Genomic DNA, 23,599 nt, shown 5'->3' with positions numbered 1-23,599 from the left:
AAAAGATGATAATATAAGTAATATTTTGTGTGCAGAGCTTATTGTGCCCCCCCCCCCCCAAGTAATTAAACAAGGGAAAATGTTGATATGTAGGTGTGATAATTGCACTTTTTCACGTTTATTTGGGTTTTTTTTGTGTGTTAAGTTGATTGTTTTGTTACTCTTATATTAAAATAAAAACATTAAAAGTAATTACCGTTTTAAAACATCATTGCAGGCCTTTTAGAGATTTAAGTAACTTTTTTATTCAAAATATTGTAATTTATGCAGGGCCCGATTATTACAGCCTAACAACACAGATCTGTTAATCCTTGCCCATTGTAAATATTATTTCTCCTCAGGGTCATTTATGTGTGTTGACATGCTGATATCTTGGTCATTGTTATCTGTATTGCTCATCACTATTCATAATTTCATTATTCTGTTGGTTTTCAGATCACTACACCAAGTTTCCCAGTGGTGGTGAAGATTGGACACGCCCACTCTGGAATGGGGAAGGTAATGTTGTTTCTTCCTTCTAATAAACTATCTATGAAGCACCCATGAGAAAAGATACTCATTTCACAGATACTTTACTAACTTAATGTTCTGTATTGAGCTTACTACATGAGAGATTAAAGTCCAGAAATGAACAAACATTTGAGCAGCAGTTTTGATGAAATGATGCCAACATTCACAGGTTTGTCTTGTGAATAAAGAAAACAAATAGGCTGACATCATTAAAATGTTTCACATCACAACATAAATCTTGGTTGTTCAGGCGACTGCCTCAAAGTCACTTAGATGCCCTGTAGAGATAACAATTTGAATTGGCCTGACCTGATTCACGTCAGCTTTAAATCAATCTGTCTCTTGCAGGGTCTCCTTTTTTTAAATCTAATTCAGTTATTACTAAAGTGGTTAAAACAGCTGCACGGACTGAAGCCCACCCTCATCTCTGACTTACATTGTATTTAATTCTTGATACTCAGATGGCTCTTGTCACTCTTTCATTTTTCATTTCCTCCTATCATTACTGCAACACGTCACTTTTCATTCTCCTACACTCCTCATTTTCTCCTGAAATTGATCAACAAGTGTGGTAATATGTTCTGAAGTGTTAAACCTCTTTTTACGGCTTCACATTGATTCACCCGTCAATTCCCAAAGGCTGAACTATCTGCCGTTGTGTTTTCACTCTGTGCCTTTTGCCCTGTTAACCCTCTGTACCATCTACTCTGTCACAGGCCTGTTCTTTTCTACAGTTTTAGCTTGTGTATCAATCCAACTTCAAGTGTTTCACTGCTGTTGTTGCTTGGATTAAAAAAAAGGATTAGTTAAAGAAGAAACAGTTCAAGGGTCAAAGTCACCACCACATGTTTGCACACATATTGCCTCATGCTGTTTATGAGGTCTGCATTAGCCCATTGAGAATATAACAGTATTCTGGCACTACAATTGAAAATCACAGGAGCAATGGATCACTGACGAACAGCATCCCAAACTATTTTCTTTATGTAATTCCTTTGTACGTGCTTAAGTAAATCGGGTTTATATGTTTACTGCTGAGAGTAAGACAAAAAGATTGCCACTCTCATATCTGTGCACCAAAATGAAGTTTGATACAGCAGCTAATTAGCATAGCGTGAAGAAGAAGCTAACTCAGAAGTGACAGTAATGATAAAGGGTTGTTTTTGCACTATGATACTGTATGTGGTAAATACATGTTTACATTGAAATATCATGCAAAGCTTTCCTGAGTGTTTGATTTATTCATCACCGATTTAGCACCAACAGAAAACTGCTATTGACCTTTGCAACCATAAAAAAAATACATGCTATGCTAATGCTTCTGCTAATTAAGTATCCAAACCTTAATTTGTTTTAAAAATGTTTTTTTCCCTTATAGGTCAAAGTGGACAATGTGAGTGACTTCCAGGATATTGCCAGTGTGGTGGCCATCACTCAGACCTACTGCACTACAGAGCCATTTGTAGACGCCAAGTATGACATACGGGTCCAGAAAATCGGTGCAGACTACAAAGCATACATGTAACTATTGTTCTTGTTTATGTGTTGGTTTGAGGGATGCACGTTCTTTCATGCAGATTGGGTTAATGTGTGTATGCTGGGGATTGTGTATATTTGCTTTAGTAGAACATAGAAGCATGAAATCTTAACTTCCGGAATGCATGGGTGTTTTTTTCAAAATGCCTGCCAGCCTGGTGTCTCTTTCAGAAGAAGTGGTATCATGTGGTAAAGTCAACATATTTCTTGCACCAGTAGCATCCTCTCGGAATTCAGTCAAGAACCGCTTGTTGTCAAAACCATCCAATACCTAAGGCTCACCCTGGTGCAATGAGAGTAAACTTTATAGTCTGTCACCTTTTTTACAGTTCATTGTTAGCAAAGCAACAAAGACTAGTTATTGGAGTGCTATTTTGAGGAAAAAATGTATCAGAAAGGCAGTAGTTGAATGTCTCTGTCCTCCATGCTGGCTGTGAGTAAACCTGTGCATTCACAGTAAAAAAACAACACTCCTCCAGCTACAAGGTTGTCTGAATCTCTCTTCTCTGTTTTTATCATTTCTACACATGAAGGTTGGTGTCTGCAATAATTTAACACACAATTTCCTCTTCTTTTCCAGGCGGACTTCTATCTCTGGTAATTGGAAGAGCAACACCGGATCTGCCATGTTGGAACAAGTAGCCATGACTGACAAGTGAGCACCGATCCCACATTAGTGACGCTCAGGCTGTCCTGGTGTCGCACATGTCCTTGTGTTATGTCACAGTTAGTCACCATGTGCTCACAGAGCAGAATCATTCAGCTGAATCAAATTCTATTTTTCTGTGGAGTGATGCGTCACTGCTTTTTTATATGGGTCTTCTTTGCTCGTGTAGAAAGAGGGGAAAAGCTGTGGCTTCGGTTTGGTTTGTGATAACAGAGGATATTACCTGAATACTATTGGAAACATTTCCTGGGTTGATTGAAAATTTTAGATTCTTAGATTTTTGAACGAAAAATCATGTTTGGTGTACTTGACACTATTCAAAAATTGCAGCGTTAACAGTATCGATGTGCTGGGTTTTGCCTCAGGTGTTCTGTTTTCCCAGACAGCAAGTCAATGGAGCTCTTTACAGATGCTGGTGCAGCAAACCAGGGAAGCTCTATAACTTATATCCGCTATAACCAACCAAGCCTACGGATAGAGACGTTCTGTTACAGGTTGACTGTCAGGATAAATACCCTGCAGAGCATTGTTTGCACTCACATGCGGTGCTAAGGTGGTTCGTACGTCATTATTATTGAAAAAGAAAAGCCCAAGACTAAAACTTTTTCTTTTTTTATTTACCGTACCAGACAGGAAAGTTTTCATTTCCAGGTTGTTTCCATGCAAAAAAAGGTAAAAAATAAAAATAAAATAAAAAACACCCATAACTTTAGTTGACCCACCTCAAGGGCCTGCTGCACCTGTGTTTTACTGCAAGCAGATTACGACTCTTTGTGAACTTTGACCCATCTTCTCTCTGTGACAGGTATAAGCTGTGGGTTGATGCCTGCTCCGAGATCTTTGGAGGGCTGGATATTTGTGCTGTCAAAGCCATCTGTGGAAAGGATGGTAATGACTACATAACTGAGGTGAGAAGGACACAAAAAACTCATAATTGATCCTGTGATCAACCAAATAGTTGACAAAGCACCCACAAGACAGGTCCAACAACAAAATAGTAGCTTGTAGTTACAGCTGCTGTATTATCACTGAATAGCTGCATTTATTGACTATTGCCTTTTGTTTGAAAACTCTGTCGACATCAGCCTGTGGGAGTTGTTCATCATGAGAGTATTAATAAGGTCTCGGAGTCTTTAAATTTAGCCTGTCTGGCCTAATTCACACTGCTGGGGACTTTGATTGTCTTGATGGGAAGAAACTGATTGAACCTAACTTTGATACACTTCTTGAGTTTGCTAACATCTTTATGTCCACAGCAGTATTTCAAGAGTAGTTAAGACTAAGTATCTGATTACTATGATTCCATCATTGCTGGAAAAACTGTTTCAGAAGGAAGCTTTCAAATCCAGTGGGAAGTTACACAGAATATGATGACAGTCAGATCGGGAACTTTTTACGATGCAGTGGGAAAGCTGCTGTCAGTTCAGGCCAGAGGCAATACAAAGCATGTCCCAAATGTAAACACTGTGAAACAACTTGTAGAGTTAAAGCTGAATACGAAGGGTCTTGGGTGGGCGACCAAACTCATCGTGCAAGGTGCAACATAGAGCTGACGTGTATTTTCTGAAGCAAGGTGAATACCCTAGGCAGTGAAGAGGCATTGATGGCTTTTCAGGTGGGCAGGACTGGGAAAATAGAGTGAACCAGGCTTTGGATGAGAAATAGGCTTTCGTAAGACCATGCACAGGCTTGAATGGTAGGATTCTTACTAAGATGGTGAGACAGGGTCGTTCTTGTACTAAGAGACTTAGACAAGGAGTCAGGTCAAAGCTCATACAGAGAGACTGGCCGAGACTCAGTCGGAAAGAGTGAGTCTGACAGAGAATGAATAGTTTGGCTGAATCCCATCCAGGTTCAGTAAAGTTGTGAACAGATTTTGACAGTCATGTTCAGGCTCAAGGAGAAACATGTATGGCAGACAGATGGGTTCAGGCAGTGCGAGAGAGAGACCGGTTCAGGCTCTGATAAAGGTACGTAAAGTTTTGGATGGAGAGTCAGGATAAGGTTAAGCCAGAGAGTGCACCTCAGACTGGAAGAGTTATTCAGGTTAAGGGTAAGATAAAGAGAAGGGATGAGGCACAAGAGACAAGACCAGGCAATGGAGAGCTAGGCAGTGGAATGACCCACCGAAAATACACTTGCAACCAGGTTTCCAGGGTCGATTTATAAACCCGAAAAACCTGACAAGACTACAAATTATTCTTTCTGGGACCTGGGTTAGCTGTCAAGGAAGAGTGACGCAGAGCAGTTCTGTCTGACTTCACCCGTGAAGTGTCCTTTGGCAAATACTTCACCCTTACCCGAACCCCTAGCCTCTGTTATCAGTGTGTGAATGGGGTGAAAGTGGCATGTAGTGGAAAGAACTTTGGATGGTTGGAAGACAAAAGGTGGTCAAAAGAGTCATAAGAGTCAACGTACCATACAGGTTGCCTTTCAAAAGGGCAGGCACTATCCAAAGGGGAAAAAGACTCAAGACAAGAGGGTCGCAAAGCAAGGAGAAGGCTGGCCTACAGGAAGGAAACTAAGGGAAGCTCTGGATGTAACCTGGCAGGACCCCAAAGAACCTAGAGAAAATGTGGGAGAAACTAATGAGGCCACAGGATTGAGCTGTTGAGTGGCAAACATTTCTGCCAGTTTAGGGAGCAACTTGAAGAGCCTGGGTTTGTAGGACACAAGCTGGAGTGCTCTAGAGGGTGCTGCTTCTCCCAGGATGCATTTTGGCTCTAAGTACACAGCCACTCAATGGTATGGGTCAATTCAGCATCCTCATCTACATAGAAAGCTGGGTTAACTGAGGTGATTTTTGTCAACATTCAGGTAGCTGGGAACGAATAGCCGGACTACACTGTAGATGGATGAACTGCACATATGATGAAAGACTATTGGCGTTGAACTATCACTCAAACCAGGCAAACAAACCCAATGTTGTTGAGGTGACCAGCCAGTACTCAAACATGTAGCACTTTTAAAACAAACAGGCAAGTATGGCTTGAAAGGTAGGGAAACATGGCAACAATGATGAATTGGCAGAAACAAGTAGTAAACTGAGGTTGTATAGAGTAAATACATAAGACAGGTTGATTAGCTAACTGGTAATAGCACAATAACTAAAAAAAGATAATAGGTGGAAAGGTAAGGCATGAAATCGTTTTAACAGTTATAATTAGGAAATCTAAGGAGAGAGTCTAAAGGCCGGAGAGGGAAATGATACAGAAGCCATAATGACACCAACACCAGTCACTGTGGTGTCCGAGAAAATGTTTCTAAACATCCCACTTACAACTGAAAATTGCCTGACTCTAAGAACAAATCTGTTGTTTGGTGAAAGCGGATTAAGATCCTTAAGAGGGGATACATGAAAAACATCTTACCATGAGTTGTCTAAAAGGTGAAGTGCTTTAGATTATGCAATGATCCAGTGCAATTGTGATGTTGATATCCATGTATATATATTTTTTTTGCTGCTGAAAATTATATAGCATTTGCTTTCCCAAAACCAAAGATGAATCACACATTTAAGAAGAAACAGGCAGCTCTGTTTACAAAGGGGGTCGAAAGTTTTCTTTCGTGTCATGATTTTCATTTGACTATTGTCCTCCTATGAGGATTAAAGAACAACAGTCCTTGCATTGCTAATGGCACCAAAACTGCATATGCCATAATAAGTCCTAATAATTCCTAATAATATCCCTTTGCAACAAATTCCATAAAAGCAGACCAAGACAATCCATAATAAAATCATTTTGAACATAATTTAACACATCTAATCCAAACACATTTTTCACAAAGAATTGTGTAGATTTCAGCAAACCTGAGCGCCTTAACCACAACAGAAGGGTTGCCTACTTTGTTGCTTAACATCCGTGTTTTTTGATTCGAATAACTTTATTTATCCATTATGAACATCATTTGTGTAAAAGCATCAGTGCGTATACAGTTTACATATGTGATAGCACATCACCACACACACATAGCACAATCAACAGTAGTGAGTCATTCTCGTAAGACATAATTAATAATGCAACAATGCATGTCTCTTGAGCTTTTTCTGAACTTTTTTTTTTTGTCCAGGTTGTGGGTTCATCTATGCAGTTGATTGGTGATCACCAGGCAGAGGATCGCCAGCTCATCTCAGATGTGGTGCTGTCCAAGATGAGCCAGGCACTGTCTGCCCGGTCATCCAGTATTTCCCGTTCACCTGCTCGCTCCCCTCAAAGCCAGAAGGCTACTACTGTACAGCCCCAACAGGTAGAGGCTGTAGGACATGACATGCAAACCCCTTGAAACCCAATTATTTGTAAACCGGCTTACTATAATGTGTGACTTCTTCTCGGAATTGAAGGAGAGGCCAGCTCTCAAAAGTCAAACCCACATTGTAAATGTGTGCAGAAAAATCCCTTAATTGTAGCCCTTCATGGTTAACTGTTTATTCTTTACCAAAACCAGCCTAACCATGTTAAATTCTCTTTCCCACTCTCTCTGTTTTTGTTTTTCTTTCTCTCCCACCCCCTCACTCTCTTTTTTTAAGAGTGCTGCCCTGAAGGAAGGAGTTCCAGATCCAAACAGGACCTCAGGCCAGCGTCCTCAACCTCAAGGTTGTCTGAACACTGCTCTCCATTGTAATACAAGTGCTGCCACCACATGGCCAAAACATGCCTAAAAAAAAAAAAATCAAAATCAGTCTTGAGGCAGTTCTCTTGGACATCTTAAGACCAAGAAGTATAAAATGTAACAACATCTATGTTGAAAAAATGAAAACAAAAAAAATGTTTTGTTTGTTAACTAGGTGAATTTGCTTGCAGAAAATAAGCACAACAACCAGGGAACTACCATTGATCTGAAGCTTAAGATGTGGTGGTATCAGATTGGTATCAGTCTTCTCATTTAACTCTTTCCAGGAAAAAAAAATGTGTTATGTCCAAATTAGCCTTAACTCTCACTTGAAGGTATAGTTGCACATTTTCATTGCATCAGTGTAATTCACTGGTATCATGGCCTTATATGGTGTTGATATTAGTCATCATTGTAATACTATGGGTCCAAGAAGGGTCTTTCCATGTTAAACTTCTGACCTATACCACTTGAAATAACAAGTGAATTGTCAGCAAAGTGAACTTATGTTTCAGGTCGAATTTAATTGCAGCTGCAGCGTGTCAGCTGTGTCAGTGTTGTGGTGTTACTGCTCAGGTCTGATATATTAAAACTACATGTGCCTACTTAAAGCAGAGTTAAAAACAGCACATGACATTGTCTATTATTTGTGAGGTTGTACTGTTTGTGTGTATGGGTTTGCATGCTTATCCACTAATTCTTTTTCTTTTCTTACTTTGCATGGATGTGACAAAACTGTGGTACTGAATGTTGTGTAATGTATTCGTTATCATTGTTTGAGGAGGACCAGCTTATTGAATTTTTACAGGAATTGGTAGTTTCACCAAGACCACCAAGTTAAGGTGTTAAGATGACAAAGTGGGTTTGAATCTCACATCAATATTGCTTTTTTTTAAATAATACAAAAGTTGCATGTGGCAGACATCCTATTTATAGATCTGTAGATCTTATTTTGTATGCTTTTTAAATATGGATCTCTTCTTAAATGTATGGTTCATGCCAACTGTGACTTCTTATCAGCCTATGAATGGTTCTTATCTTCATTTACTGTACATTGTTATGGTGAAGACACACCTATTGCGATTAGTGACATTTCCTTCAGTCAAGCAACAAAGCCCCCTTCAAGATCAGATGTTTCATGAATAACTGCTTGGGGTTGTTTGTTGATGTGAATTAACCTTTATTGTTCTGTGTTGTAATACCTGAGACAAGACAAAGTGGCATTATACGGTACACAATACATGTTTATCTTGGCAACTGTTGAACTTGGATTCGTGATTCTTGGAAAGTAAAAAAAAAAAGAAGCATTATTTTTTTTATTTTTGCATGATCATTCCTTATTTGCTTGGATCCAGACCACGAGATAATTGATATTTGATATTTAGACACGATTTGCTATGGATATAAGCTTGCTGTAATGTAATAAAATAAAATGATTTAGTACAGGTCAAATACTTTACCAGTTGACTTGCGAGGCTGAAATGTCATTTTAGATTAAGCAGTCACACAATATAATCTAATAGCAAATACAATTAAAAAGATAGTTATTCACGGTTAGTGTCCAAGCAAATTCTTAATATTTCACCCCTTACAGATTTTCTTTGTACAAATCATATTTTCTTTGGCTTTATATGCTGTGAGCCCCAAGCAACCATTGGGATGCTTTATAGCAAAATCTGATAAAACGTAAGACTCATGGCAATTTAGCTGCCTCACTGTAATGGCTTTGAAAATGTCTGGGATGAATTTTCATGATGGTTCTATAAATGTGATTTTATGTCATTACATGACAAATGTCATTGAAATCCCCCAATTTTCTATTTGAATGTTTAAAGTGAGGCTGAAACACTGAGTGACGTCAATAATAACATTTGCATACCCAACTATAATTTGGTATCCTGGGAGGTGAATAATCTGCCACTGGAAACTCATCCCTACCTGGTCGCTTGTCTTTTTGCCCCGCATGGGTTGCTTTACTGCCTCTGTTAACAGAGTTTTCTGATGCCAGTATTATTTCTATACTGTACCATCTCTTCTTTTGTTCTTTTCTTTTCTTTTAACCTCATCTTCCACTCTTTCTTCTCATCTCACTGTGTCATTTTATGGTCACATGAGCTTTGGTGCATTACTAACACTTGGCATGAAAAGCTAGTAACCACACCCACAGTTTCTGTTGATCTGCTGCCCCCTGCTGGTAATTGCAGTCTAAGCATTCACAGCCTGCTATGCCCCAATCCCTAGTTGACAGATGAGTTTACAGATATAATGAATGTGAGACGTTCTTACTTGAATGGGCATGTCGAGCTCATTTTTTGTGTCATTTTCGGCTTTGGTCTTGGGATAGATTAACAGGTGCCTCATTTGTAACTGCTGCACAAGAGTGTAAAGAAAGATTATGCTTATTTATTTCCTTTAATGCTCCTTTTATTTGTTGCTTCTCTTGCTTGAATGTGTTGTATAGCCATGTTGCTTTGTTCTAAAAACTTTTTTGTCAATCTTTTTAGGTGCACCAATGAAGTCACAGAGTGTGGAACAATCATCAGAGTCAGCTAAGAGAGCATCTGACCCAATACCAAAGCCTGGCCAGGCCCAAAAACCTAGTCCAGGTCCAGCTCAGAAATCAGCTCAGGCTCAAAAGCCAAGCCAAGTCCAGAGGGCAGGTTCAGTTACAAAGCCTCCAGTGCCAAGGCCTCCTCCTCCAATGACAAGAGCCCCATCTGTTACAAAGCCAGCCCCAGGGCCTGCTTCCACCTCAGCCAAAGCTTCACCTACTTCCCCTGCTAAAACAGCAGCAGCCACAGCAGCTCCAGGCTCTCCCCCAACAAAAGCAGCAGCAGCAGCAGCAGCAGTAGCCCCAACTCCAAGCCCCCCTGCAGCCTCGGCCCTGGCTCCAGTCCCAGCCTCAGCTCCCACCACAGAGCAGCCCAAGCCCCAACCTCAGGGCTCCCCGTCCCCAGCTCCTGGCAAACCAAAAGAGCTGCCCCCAAAACCCACACCACCTGCAAAGCCCATCCCTCCTGTTCGCAGGAATTCAAAGCCGCAGCTTCAGCCAAAGCCACAAACCCCGCCTCCTCCCAAAGCTTTACCTAAACCCCAGCCTACTGCCCAAGCCCCAGCACCCATGCAGGCCTCAGATACTGCCTCAGCCCCTGCTCCAACACAGGTTCAGTCCCCAGCCAAAGCAAGTCAGCCCCCGCCAAATGTCCAGTCTCCAGCTAAACCTCAGCCCCAGGCTAAGCCACCCTCTCCTTCCCAAAACCCGGAGCCCGTCCAGGCTGAGGCAGCCGAAGCCTCCGAAGAGGCTGAGGCTTCTGGGGAAGAACAACCAGATTCCCAGCAAAAAACCCATCCTCTGCTGAAGTAAGAGCTATATTATCAACACACTGTTGATAATGCAAAGACATGCATTTAAATGGGTTAAACACTTTAGCCTAATTAAATATCAAATCCATTCATTTTGTTGTATTTTTAAGTTCTTTACTATTAATGTTGTTAAATTCCAATCATTCACATCGCACATATAATAAATCTTCTTAAGTGTGTCAGTGTATCCTAAACTGTTAAAAAATACTGCTTATTGGGGTAATTATTTTTACCTCTCTTATTAAAACAAGGTTCGTTACAACAAATTAAATTGTGGTTTGAGGAGATGCAGACTCTTTAAATGTATTTTACATGAATTTTCAAAAACTTTTACTCCTCCTGTGAAGTAGATCCATGTCAGGAATTTGGTATAAAAACAGATTGTAAATAAAAAACATAAAATAAAGCATTATTAATTTACATATCTATAAATATATATATCTATACATTTATAAATATATGTTCAAAACATGTTATTATCTGTAGTTATACTTATACATACATTAGTAAGAACATAACAATGTCCTAATACCTTCTTACTACATTATCATTTTTCTCAACAGTTAACTATGTATACAGTCAACCACTAATGGTGGAATTAAAGTGCAATGTTAACATTTTAGAATGTTTTCAAAGCTCGATGTAAAGATATTGTCTTTCTGAATTTTCGGCCCACTTACACATATCCCTGTTTGTCTTCTTTCCTTACTTTCCCCTTTATTTTATTCCATTAATCTTCCCATATTCCTTTTCCATTTGCCCTTATTCCTCACTGCCACTCATCCTCTGTTCCCGCCCTCTTTGCCTGCTCCCACCTTTTCTTTTTTCCTCCATTTCCCTTCCTAGTAAGTCCCAGTCCCTGACCAATGCCTTCAACGCCTTCAGCGACTCTTCTTTCTTCCGTGGGGTCTCTAGCTCTGGAGGAGAAGTCCAAGAAGAAGCGAAGGCGGAGACCATTCGCAACCTCCGAAAGTCCTTTGCCAGCCTTTTCTCTGACTAGACACAGCCGAACCGTAGTTAGCCGCTTAATGATTCTGGCCACCCCTTTTACTATTGGCCAGTGATGACTTGACATTAAATGTGAACCAGTCTGAGATTAAACTTTGTGTGTTAACTGTACTGTATTCCCTCCGTCCCTTTCAGCTTCTCTGAGTGAGTAACAGTGAGGCATGCTGGGTAGGATGTTAAGTGAATGATGCTGTGCCAGAGTAATTAGACTGAAGGAGTTACGTCATTGATAAAGACTAGAACAGAATAGAATAACTAAAAAGTTTATTTTTCCCAGAGCACACTTTAAGGAACACTTTCCAAAATATGATAAAGTTTAATATTTATGACTTTAGATGGAATGTACATACAGTATATAAATATAGATATATATGTATACACACAGTATATAAACAGATACATCTACAACTATACAGGGAGATAAGCCAATAAGACGAAGAAAAAAAAATCCAGGAGCACTTTTGATTAACTTTTGTCAGTGACATAACTCTTTCATTCAGTGGCTGTATTCAGACACATTAAAAAAAAAAAAAAATAGTTAGATATTGACATTTGATGGATTCTCACCAATGGATTCATTTTGGTGAAATGTTTTGAGTGGAGAAAAATGACTTCTCTTAATTGGTTGTTTCTGTGTTAATCCAGCCTTTGTGTCTCTGGTCCTTGGCTACAAACTACTGGGTTTGTATTTGCTGCCCCCACTTTTTTTTTTTGTCTACAAGCCTTGAAGACCAATGTTGTGTGAGGGAGTTTGAAATCTGTGTGTGTTGTTCATCTGTGTTTAATCGTTATGCATGGCTCCTCCCAAGTGGCTCGGTTTGACTTTTGGAGCAAACGGAAGCTCTATCAGTGTTGAGTTTTCCCTCCGTTGCCTAACTCTCTCTAACTCTCTCTCTCTCTCTCTCTCTCTCTCGCTCTCTCTCTCTCTCTCTCTCTCTCTCTCTCTCTCTCTCTCTCTCTCTCTCTCTCTCTAGATGTTGTAGCCTTATTGTGAACATGTTTTCAATTCGCAGCTACATTTGTTAGCTGTTCAGACTTGGGTCAATTACAAAGTGGAATTCATTCATTTACCTCAAGTGTTTAAATGGGAACAGCACTATGGGGGACAAGATTGAATGCAGCTGTTGTGTATTAGGAGCATTGGGATTGGGCGTAATGTGCGACACCGAATAAATCAATTCTACAGAGTAATTGAATGCATTTCAAAGAGTATAAAGACTCATGTCTGTAGCTGTGACTGGTGATCTTTTGTTTCACCTCTGTGTAGATCTATCAACAGTATTGTAATTTGTTGGTTATTCTCATGAAAAGACATTGAGACAGTAGTGCAATAACACCTCGACGTGACTGTTGAGCGCTGTCACCCTATGAATATAAATATGATCATACATACAGGATCTGTGTATCTGTTAACTACCTTATTCTAACATTCCCTTTAAGGTTCCTTTCAATGGTGACTTTCAAGGTTGCTTTTATGTGCAGTAAGAAGCTGGGGTTTCAGATTAATACGGCGCATCAAACGTCTGGTTTATCCGAATATTCCTCTTTGTATTGTTGGGTGTGAAGTTAAGGAAAAGTGGAATGAACTTTGTCCGTTGGCTGGTCATTTTCCGTTGAGTTGCTGCACTCAAGTTCATAAAAGTAAAATAAAAAAAACAAATAAAAAAAGAATCTCACCAATTAACAACCGCATATCAACCAGTCTGCTTATCCCTTTTCCAATACTACGTTGCAAGTGAATTATAACATTGTATTTGTATGTATTTATGTGTTATCTCAGGAGTTTATTTTTTGTAATATATTGATCGACGGATTTATTTTTTTGAGGCTCCATATTTATGGTACAGTGTATATTGTTTGTTTTGTATTGTGTTTGTAACGCAATACTGCTTTGCATGATCTGGTGACCAACCGTTTTTTTTTCTGTACAGATTAAAGTTAATAAAGATGTGGTTCCATCATTCCACCGATCCACTAAGTTTCATGCTGCTGGCTGTCTTGTTTCTTTATAGAATCCTTGACATTTTTGATCAGTTTAAGACTATTATTGATGACCGTCCTCACAGTCGGTGAAAGCACTTTCAGGATGTCTGCTGTGGCTTTGTCAAAGAATAACCATGATGGTAAATGTAGAATAGGGTGTTAGTCCTTAGGCTCAGAAAGGCAGGACACATTGGCCTCTTGTGGTTCAGTTTAGCTTATTCTGCTATCAAAATTTATTTCACAAGGCTGACACTAGTAAATGGAAGTTCTACACTAAAACACTAGACTAGCATGATAAGATGGTAATGAGACTTAGAGGAACTGCTAAAAGAAAGCTAGGTCACAAACTGAAATTCTAAGTCAACCAAAAAACAGCCTTGGTTCCAATATTTTTTATAAATAACACACATCTTAAGATTCCCAGACTACTAACTTGTACAGAGACCTGATTAGCAATGATTATGGTCTTCAAAATCAGTCAGCACTGTTTGGGAGGATCCATAACTGGACAGTGATTAAAAGTGTAGTATGTTTCATCAATCAACAAAGGGAACGCTTTTATCTTCATCCAACATTTGTAGCATTAATCATTTGCTCCAGGTTTCAATACACCATCTATATACCACTGTAACTTTTGCTGCTTTGCTAAAGTGCTCATGATGGATAGGCCGGGTCTTTGTAACATAGCAATAAGTAAGGTTTTTTATCTGCCTTTTGTAACATAACAATGAGTAAGGTCTTTTTACCTGCTCTTTTTAATGTTAAGCGACAAAGAGTAAGGTCTTTTACCTGCTTCTTGTAAAGTGTCTTGAGATAACACTTGTTATGAGTTGACACTATACAAATAAAAATTGATTGATTGATATATTCATGAATTGCACTATTGACCTCTGATTAACAGAGACACAAAAAGGTAATGGCTATGGTATTGTGAAACACTATGAAACAGTAACACTAGCATTGAAATGGTTGGATTCTATTGTTTCTATTTCTATTGTTGTATGGGTTTTAGATTTTGCTGTTTTAAATAGCAAAATAGTCCAAAGTCCCTATTCTTGCAGATTATTTTTTAAAAAAAGGGTGAAATACTGACAATTTGTCAGAGTTGATGATAAATCCAAAGAATCAGTTTGTGAAATGTAGTTTATTCCATCGTTGATTCACTCAAGTTGTAAAGACACCATGTTTAAGTGTAAAAAAAAAAAAAGTACAAGAATTCTTCACAACAGAATAAGAACAGAAGGAGTCGTTGGCACCAACAAGCCATTGAGAAGTGAACGTGTCAGACAAGACCTACAGTCTTGCTTTCCTGACAAAGGAGTGGTGGGTTGAACAACCCATGCTCAGCCAGCAGATGGCACTATACGTGCATAAAATCTATGTGAGTATATTTGTAAACTACAAATCTTTGTGTTCAGGGATCTTTTGTGTTCACTGCATGATGAAGAATTTTATTAAGTGTGAAAATATGTGTTAGAAGTTGAAATAATATTCATACTTCACTTTAGTGTCTCCTACTTTATTGACTGTGACCTGTGGAGCTACTCATGACATAAACGATCTGATGTCAATATGGTCTGTAATTTATTTATTTAAGGAGTCAATAGAGAAGGTTAAAAATGGCACCTGTGAAGATAATAATGATCGTTACTGTGCTGACATTGCCCTTTTCAAAACATCATATTAAAACACTTCACATAATAATTCACATTACCTTCATGCTGACATACAAACTCACATTTATGATATGAATACTCAATTTGCTCTGAACATCAGGAATCTGATGTTTTACCTGACTGCTTTAACTGTCACAATTATACAATACAATACATGTACATAATTATATATGCATTATACAATTTATTTAAGCAGAGGTACAATATAAAATGTGTGGATAACATTGCTACTTCTGTTACATAAAATACAAAATTTACATGTGAAACACAACTTTCTTTTTTATTTAGATGAACTACGGAGGAAAAAAGTGAAGTATTTCAAAATAATACAAAACTGAAAAGGTTAAAGAGCTTTTTTTTCCAGTAATTCTGTAGCAAAGTATCATTATATCAACGAATCATTGTCTAATAAAGATAGAGAAAGCATGTTCTACTGTGGGTTATTGGTCAATAGGACAACCAGTTAGTGGAGTTGTGTGGGAAAATATCCATCCCATTGCTCATAGGGACATGGTAGTGGGCGGTAAATGCAACAAAGCAAGCCTGCACCAGCCGATCCGTGTTTTTCTTGGTGCTCACGCTAATCTGCTAGAGCCAGGTTGAGAGTAAAAATATGTAGTGAAGGATAAACAGAACTATGATTAAGTTCTATTAAAATTATGATATCCAGATTAAGTTCTTTAATCAAATATGTTTGAGGTTTACGGTAAATAATCAAGCATTTTTGGACAGCATTCTGGCGTTTAGCACCAATCGTGGAAGCTTGCTGCTTTCCTATGACTGAAAAGGTTCCACTTTATAATAATTACAAATTCATGACAGTGTAGGAGTCTTGTGAAGATACATGATACTTTGAGGATGAACATGTTCAGATACATGAGCTCCTATCCCAAGGGATTTCACTGTACAAACAATCGAAAAATATAGCTTTGCTCGGTTTGTGTCAGCACAACTCTCAGGGGTGCCATTTTTTAGCTCGGCGCAACGATTGTATGCAAGGGAGGACTGCTTTTGCATGAGCGAGCGAGAAATTGTGGGTGTAAGTCTGTAATATTCCAAGTGTGGCAACTGTCTTTGTTCACAGTATCAATTTGTAATAGATCAAAGGAAGCTGAAATTGACTGCTGCACAGTTAGAGAAAGTAGAACTACTAGTGTATTTTGTCACTTTTCAAAATGTGATCACATGAGCTCTCTTTTTGTATTTTAATACTTAATAAGAGATAACATTTACTTTTATTTCAGCATAACTGTTAAATATTTCTCAAACCTTTTCTAAACTTTTTTTGAAGAAGCCGCTGAGTTCCTGCACAGAATCAATACAACAATCTCAGTTTAGTCCAAACAAATGACATTTTCCCTCCCAAAAGCAGAACAGGGAATTATGTTTGACCTTACGTGACATTTATTTGGGTATATTTAAAATGTCTGGATTCAAATATAAAAAATGATATGTCAAACCCTGAGACATCCTTAATTTTATCAGGGTAAAAAATTGGGGATGTACCAGTATGACTATGCCAGTCTTGAGGAACACGGAGTCTGTGGGAGAAATCAACATCCTCTTCCTCTTAGCTAGCATTACACATGGTTTTATCATTAGATAAAAATGACAAAATGTGAGTAATCAAAGTAATGTAACTTAAATAACACTTTAATAAAATACATTTATTGTCAACTAAAACTAGTTAAACCTGAGTTACATCACATCGATTCTTATTGACAGTGAGTTTTCAAACAAACACTATCAAGCTACATCCTATGATTGAGAGAACCCATAGCAGCAGAAATTACAAACTCTTTATGTATTGTCTGAATAACTGAACAACAAAGTATTTTCTGCCTACATAGATCTGTATTACTGGGGAGCAGACAGAAGGTCAGTGGTCAAGTGACACTGACCAAAACAGGAACCTTTTTGTTTGTCATGGGCTGAGCTTTTTTGTTGTGGAACAGAAGTTTCTTCACTGGGCTGCTTTGTAACTTGTTGTGTCTACTGAAATCTGAACACCAAATCTTACCAGAATAACTATAGTTGTCTTGAAAAATGTATCAATATGTCTCTTGTGATGCAACACTTTATTTCGAGAAAACTAGGTGTGATATCAGGACAAGATTGTTGAAAACAGTTCAAAAGAATCACACCTGCTTTCAGAGCTGTCAACAGTATATTTTAGTGTAAGGGTTAAAAATAGAGTGAGGTTTAGTTTGAGATTATTCTTAGGTCTTCAAACCATGAGCTACAAAGTCTTTTTCATCTGAAAATAAACTGTGTTACAAGGGCTCAGTCATTCAATACACTATAGGTCTACATTCCTTGAAGTCTGCTAAGTAAATATGATTATGTGTCATACTGTCTTTTAACTTTGTCCTTCAGCAGGTTCATTCAGTCCAAAGAAACTGTCTTATCAAGAGACTCAAAGCTAATTGGTCAAAATGTGTTCACTACTTGAAAGGTTACATTTGTTTGCTTCAATGGAGTTAGGTGAGATGGTTGAACTGTCATGATTTGGTTTGTTTGATAGCCTATCTTGTATATTTAGCTGGCTAGTGAATACTACTGGCCGAAGACCAACAGAAACACATCACCATCTTCTTACAAATCAACCAATAATGTTGTATTAAGTTTCTTTAATCGTGCAAAACTTCAAATGTTCAAAGCGAGGAAACAACATTTTATGCGAAAAAGAAGCAAGGTAAACTTTTGAGTCTTTTTTTTGGTTGCCTGGTCATTTGTGGCACAGCCTTCTGGTGCAGGTATCTGGTAGTGCATCTGCATCTGAATGAACTAGAACATGAATAACCTCATTTGTGACTTCCTGTGTGCAGGTAGATGATTGTTGTTAATCTCTGGACCTAACTTGTGTAGCTGTTTGTTGCTACTCTTGCAGTACTCGTATGAGTTTACTTATTCATCAAATTCATATAGACCACCAAATTCAATTCTAAATATTACACCAGATATATCATTATATGACCTTTGTAGTTCGAACGACTAGTTTACCCCAACAAAAAAAGAGTGTCGATAAAGTAGTTCGCCAACGCTTCAGGGTAATTTGATGCCTCTACGCGTGTCCTCAGGATCCCGGACGGAGAGAGAGGGAGGAGAGAGAGGCAGTAGAGACCGTCACAGCAGCTCTGCAGCATGACTAGAAACCATTAGAGCAAACAGACCTGACCGCCTTGACAGACAGCGCACCTGTAGGCAATTTTCTAAGGCTGACACGTCAACTTTTCAGAACCGAGGAGGACGACTGGACCCTGGACAGAAAGTGGTCTCTGACTACTGTGCGCTTTTACAACATCGGTCAGGTCAGTCACCTTCCGCTCGGCTCACTGTTCGCTGTCAGAGCTTTTGCTGCGGGTTGATGGTTCTTGCACTTTTAAGCCACTTTAAAAAGTTATTAAATCGTCATCACGGAGTCTTGTCTTTGTAGCAGTACGTCTGTCAGATGTTGCGACTTGTTGAGGTGAACAGTTCAAGTGTGACAGACTACCAGTGGCAAATGGGGGGAGGCGATGGTGAAGGTGGGGGGTGCGGTCACAGGACTGACAACTGGCACACAGTCAGGTGTTGGTCCATACTATGTCTGCAGGGCAACAGTGTGAGTTTGACATGCAAACACCAGGCAGAGATTTTAACCATCAAAGTGGTCACAACAGCTTAGGTGAGTACAGGAGACCATGCTGTGTGTCACGGCATCAGGGTTTGTAATGCTGTCTAATGTGGGAGGGCTACATTTGTGTGAACAAATGATTGTATAAGAAATATCCAGACTTGATATTTATGGTTAAAAATTCGACATTTTTTTTTTTTGTGTCTGGTATTTGCTGATATTGCACAACAGCCGGGCAGTTTTTTGTTGTTGCATTGACTGGAAAGTCTTGGTTGTGACTCAGCAATTATGTGGACACAAGCCCACAGCTTAAATGTAGTTCTATGGAGGCTGATAGGAGCTGGCCAAATGTGGTTTTATTACAATATAATACAGGCAATTGAAAATACTCACAAGGGCTTTGCCAACTGTGCACATAGTTTTCATAACATTATTTGATGTCTTGTCTTATCGCTTTGTATGATCATCATGTCAGATGTGATTAAGTGAAATCACAGGAAATTAGCAGTAAATCATTCAACAGCTGTCTAAGCACAGTGTTCTTATATATTGCAAATAAATATAACTTTTATTTGCTCTTGAGATTTAATGTTCTAATTGAAAATTCAGTTGTTTACTTATACATTATTGTCATGTACACAAGCAGTTACACGTGTTTACATATATTTTCCTTCCTTCCAGACAGCCATTAGTTTTCATGTAGTTTAAAAAAAAAAATCTATTATGAAGAGATTATGAACAGGCTTAAACATTAATAGTACTTTCATAGTCAAGCTAGTGAGGCAGCTGCAAGTGGATGTAGCCATACTTGAACATATGTAAATAAATCTATATGCAAATTTATACTGAGATAGATTACCTGTTCAAGCAAATTTAAAGTCACATCCAGTTTTTTTGAAGATGTGGGAGCTAGCTACCTGCTGAAAAGGAACTATACTATATCAGAACAATATGTGTTCTTTGAGAGAAATACTGTTATGTCTTGTAAAAAACTCAATGATAATAAAAGTAGTGGAAATCAACAGCTCAAAACAAAAAAGCAAAGTATTACTTGGTAATAGTCAGGCAGAGCCGTCTTGACTGTCAAGAATACCAAACTTAATGTAAATTGTCTAATCATAATCCTAAATGATGACCTAAATCAAACTGATGCTATAAACTTTGAGGTGTTTTTCTGAATGACACTGTGGGTTGTCAAGTTTACTCAGTGTTAAAATGTGACCACTGATGTAACATGGCCTCCTATAATTTAGGAAAACATTTTGATAAAGTTTGTGTGGTCGAGAAACAAATTATTTTGGAGAAGTTAAAGAGAAGTAATACAAGTTCATTTATTTGTTTATGTTCGTCTGGATAAATGACACTCAACCCTTTCAGATTCATATTTTTTATTTATTATCTATATTAATGTAGTTAAAAGAATCATGAGCCATTGAACAGAGTGTTTTGATATTTCTTCAGATTCTATCATCAGTGTTTTAGCAGCTCATTAAGATCTGTATCTTTTTTGTGCAAAATGTTGAAAGTCTTGTCTAGCACAACGATTATTTAAAGCAGTGGTAGGCAAGCTACTTGTAAATTGCAATGAGCTAAGCCTCCAGTTATTTTATATTATAAAAGTTCCCCCTAAAGAAATGAAGCTAACTTAACTATAGGAACACTGCAAAACTAGCTTACTGCATTAAATATTGTTTTTTAAACATTTAAACAAATTCATTAAAGTCAATATTTTCTCACTTATAAAACTATACTATAAACTATTGTATAGATGTGATATATATGATTTGGTTTATTTATTTACAAATGTAAGCATTAAGCTCTACTTCATTGTTTTTTACACTTTGTAGTTTGTAGTTGTACTCTTCATAGTTTTTTTTATATTATATTTACAAAAGGAATATTTCAAAGAAAATAGACAGTTAAACTACAGTATCAGTCTTCATCTCTTCCCAGTTATATACATTTCTTTATATATTTTTTTTATCATTATGTTATTTAGTTGTTTTTTGTTTTTTTACCTCGACCAACAACAACAATTTCATTAATAACCTGCCAACTGGTAGTGAAAAAATATAGCTAGTGGTAGCAGTTAACTAGTTATTAGCTGATGTTTACTGACTGAAGGAAAGAGGGATAGTTTGCTTAGTATCTGATAGATTGGTGAATCTTTGTAAATAAAATAAAGAGTACAGTCTAGACCTGTTTCTTTTTGGAGTGTCTTGAGATAATTTGTTATGAATTGGCGCTGTACACATAAAAATTGACTGATTGATTGATTGATGTGTTTATTGTTAATTTGAGTAAACACCTAAATGTGTTTACTCAAATTTTAGTTGGATGTCTGCAAAGTTTAGATCATTTTCTTCACGAGGATGAACAGTTCACACTTGGTTCCTTGCCATCATCTATTAGTTTCTGACCTTCTGTCGTCTTTGGTCAATCAAAGTTAATCTTGTGTCTGTATACTCCCCTGAAGCATGACTATCTAAGGCATTAGCCAAAAGGATTGGTGTGTTGAATTACTGTAACACAGATTGACTTTTATCACCACACTTACACATTCTTTTATGGGCTGGCATCAATGACTGAGCAATCACACTACAGAAGAAGGGTCTGCTGCACTTCTCCTTTGGAAATGCTTGGAAAATAATGATTATGTGCATGTTACTGCGTGTTACTTGATTACTGTATTAAAAAAAGCAAAGCCCACGGTTTAATTCAGAAAACACTGAAGTTCCAAACTCACTAGAAATGTAGCCAAAGTAGTCACTCCACTCCTCTTAACAACACTACTATGCAATTCTAGCTTTACAACGTATGTATATGATAAAAAATATCTCAGGAAACCTAAATCTGTGCATTATTTGCTTAATTCTACATGACTGATGATGTTGAACCAGCACCAGTCGATGAATTGTTGCTTAACAAGTTGTATAATTCCTAAAGAGAGGTGTGTGTGTGTGTGTGTGTGTGTGTGTGTGTGTGTGTGTGTGTGTGTGTGTGTGTGTGCGTGCGTGGGTGTGTGTGTGCGTGCGTGCGTGCGTGCGTGCGTGCGTGCGTGTGTACTGTCTGTGTGTTTGTGTATAACTGTGAATGACTGAAACAGATTTGGACTTTGCACTGTTGTCATAAATGAAAGGAGTGTCTTTAGATACCACGCTATGTTTATATTGTCTTCACACAACCCCAGAGTGATGTTTAACTTTCTGTAGACAACATGTTTGCACGCAAAGTTTGTTTTAGTTTGCGTAATTTGAAGACAAAATTCCAATCTCTAGTATTTGTGATAAATTCATTTTAAATACATAAAGCAACAGTTTCCTGTCTTCTGTGCAGTTGTTTTTGCAGTAGCTGCAAAAGTTATATATAAATTCTCCAATAGAGCTAAACATCATCACTGCATGAAAGGAAAGAAGGTGTTTGTATCTGTATAAATAAGCATGTAAAAAGAGAGAGACATGCTCCGGTACAGCTAATAGATTGCTTACTGCTTTTGCCTCTTCACCATCAACATCCTGTTTTTTTTCTACAACTACTTTTTCTATAACATGGCATCGAGACAGTGTTAATTCATGTTAACCTTAAGACAAAATTCTTGTTTAGATAAGTTGTAATTATTTTTTTCCGATTGTTTTTCATCTTAAGTTGTTAATATTAACTTCAACTTCACTATCAGCTTCTTTTTTTTTTTTGCCACAAAAGTACATTTATTGGTCATATAAAAGTGACACCACGTACAGAGGCTGAAGTCCTAGAAGCGGGTTGCCTGGGTTTGAATCCTACCTGTGGCTCCTTCCCCTCATATCATTCTCAACTCTCTCTCCCTGATTTCAGACTCCATCCACTGTCCTTCTTGTAAAGGCATAAAAAGCCCCAAAATTAATGTTTTGAATAACCTGACGCACTAGCACATTGTTTGCTAATAAAAAAATAAACTCAGTAGATAATCCTTTATTTCTCCCTCCTACAATATTCTCTATTCTTTCCTGTGAATATTATGACGTGTCTTCCTGGCTTCTTGTTTTTTGACTGAGTATGTATACATCAATGAGGAGTAGGCTTATATTGGAAATGTATGTTTAGCAGGATCTTTTCAGCGTTTTATGGTTATAAGTCATTAAATGGGTAATGGAGTTAAACAAATACATTTTTCTTAGTCTTACCCTCAGAGTACATCTTTTGTGAACCCCTGTATGCATTTGTCTCTCTCGCAACATTGACAACATACATGTTGTGTATAGAAAAAGCTTCTATCACAACACCACGTGTCATCTGAGGAGTCTGTCCAATCCAAGTCCAGTCAGAGTAACATCATAGCATGTTTTCAGTTCTCAGCTCTTAATGCTTCGTATTGAATATAGTCCATGTCTAGGTGAGAAAACAACAATGCAAGTTGGGCCACATGTCCAATATATTATTATATATTATATTTTTCAAAGTATTTAGCATTTTCTCTCTTTATCTCTCTTTATCTCTATATATACACATATTGCCTCCAATCCACTCTGGCCTTTCCTAAAGCTAAGTTGTTTGCCTGCTCAGACCAGATTGCATGCTGTGTGGGACACACGTTAAGTCAATTTGAAGTTGCCCTTTTCATTAGTAAAGAAGTTACAGAAGCAGAAGTAC

At 38.0% G+C, this 23,599-nt stretch overlaps 2 protein-coding genes across 3 annotated transcripts in view; both read left to right on the top strand.

The window, feature by feature from the left end:
- Window positions 1–13,679, top strand: part of syn2b (synapsin IIb) — an 85,547-nt gene extending 71,868 nt beyond the window's left edge. For both annotated transcript variants that reach the window (XM_061043154.1, XM_061043153.1), the window contains 8 exons: window positions 436–498; window positions 1,889–2,031; window positions 2,627–2,701; window positions 3,519–3,621; window positions 6,785–6,961; window positions 7,242–7,308; window positions 9,829–10,684; window positions 11,534–13,679. In XM_061043154.1, coding sequence (XP_060899137.1) covers window positions 436–498; window positions 1,889–2,031; window positions 2,627–2,701; window positions 3,519–3,621; window positions 6,785–6,961; window positions 7,242–7,308; window positions 9,829–10,684; window positions 11,534–11,687 — 1,638 coding nt within the window. In that variant the 3' untranslated portion in view covers window positions 11,688–13,679. The remainder of the gene's footprint in view (window positions 1–435; window positions 499–1,888; window positions 2,032–2,626; window positions 2,702–3,518; window positions 3,622–6,784; window positions 6,962–7,241; window positions 7,309–9,828; window positions 10,685–11,533) is intronic.
- A 5,185-nt stretch (window positions 13,680–18,864) lies between these two features.
- pparg (peroxisome proliferator-activated receptor gamma) overlaps window positions 18,865–23,599 on the top strand; it is a 30,346-nt gene continuing 25,611 nt past the window's right edge. The window contains exon 1 of the mRNA XM_061043151.1: window positions 18,865–19,021. Within this exon, the coding sequence (XP_060899134.1) occupies window positions 18,940–19,021 (82 nt within the window). The 5' untranslated portion in view covers window positions 18,865–18,939. The remainder of the gene's footprint in view (window positions 19,022–23,599) is intronic.

Source organism: Labrus mixtus, chromosome 7 (assembly GCF_963584025.1).
Source record: "Labrus mixtus chromosome 7, fLabMix1.1, whole genome shotgun sequence".
Taxonomy (NCBI): domain Eukaryota; kingdom Metazoa; phylum Chordata; class Actinopteri; order Labriformes; family Labridae; genus Labrus; species Labrus mixtus.
The sequence above is the reverse complement of the archived record's forward strand: the minus strand, read 5'-3'. Positions and strand labels throughout refer to the sequence as shown.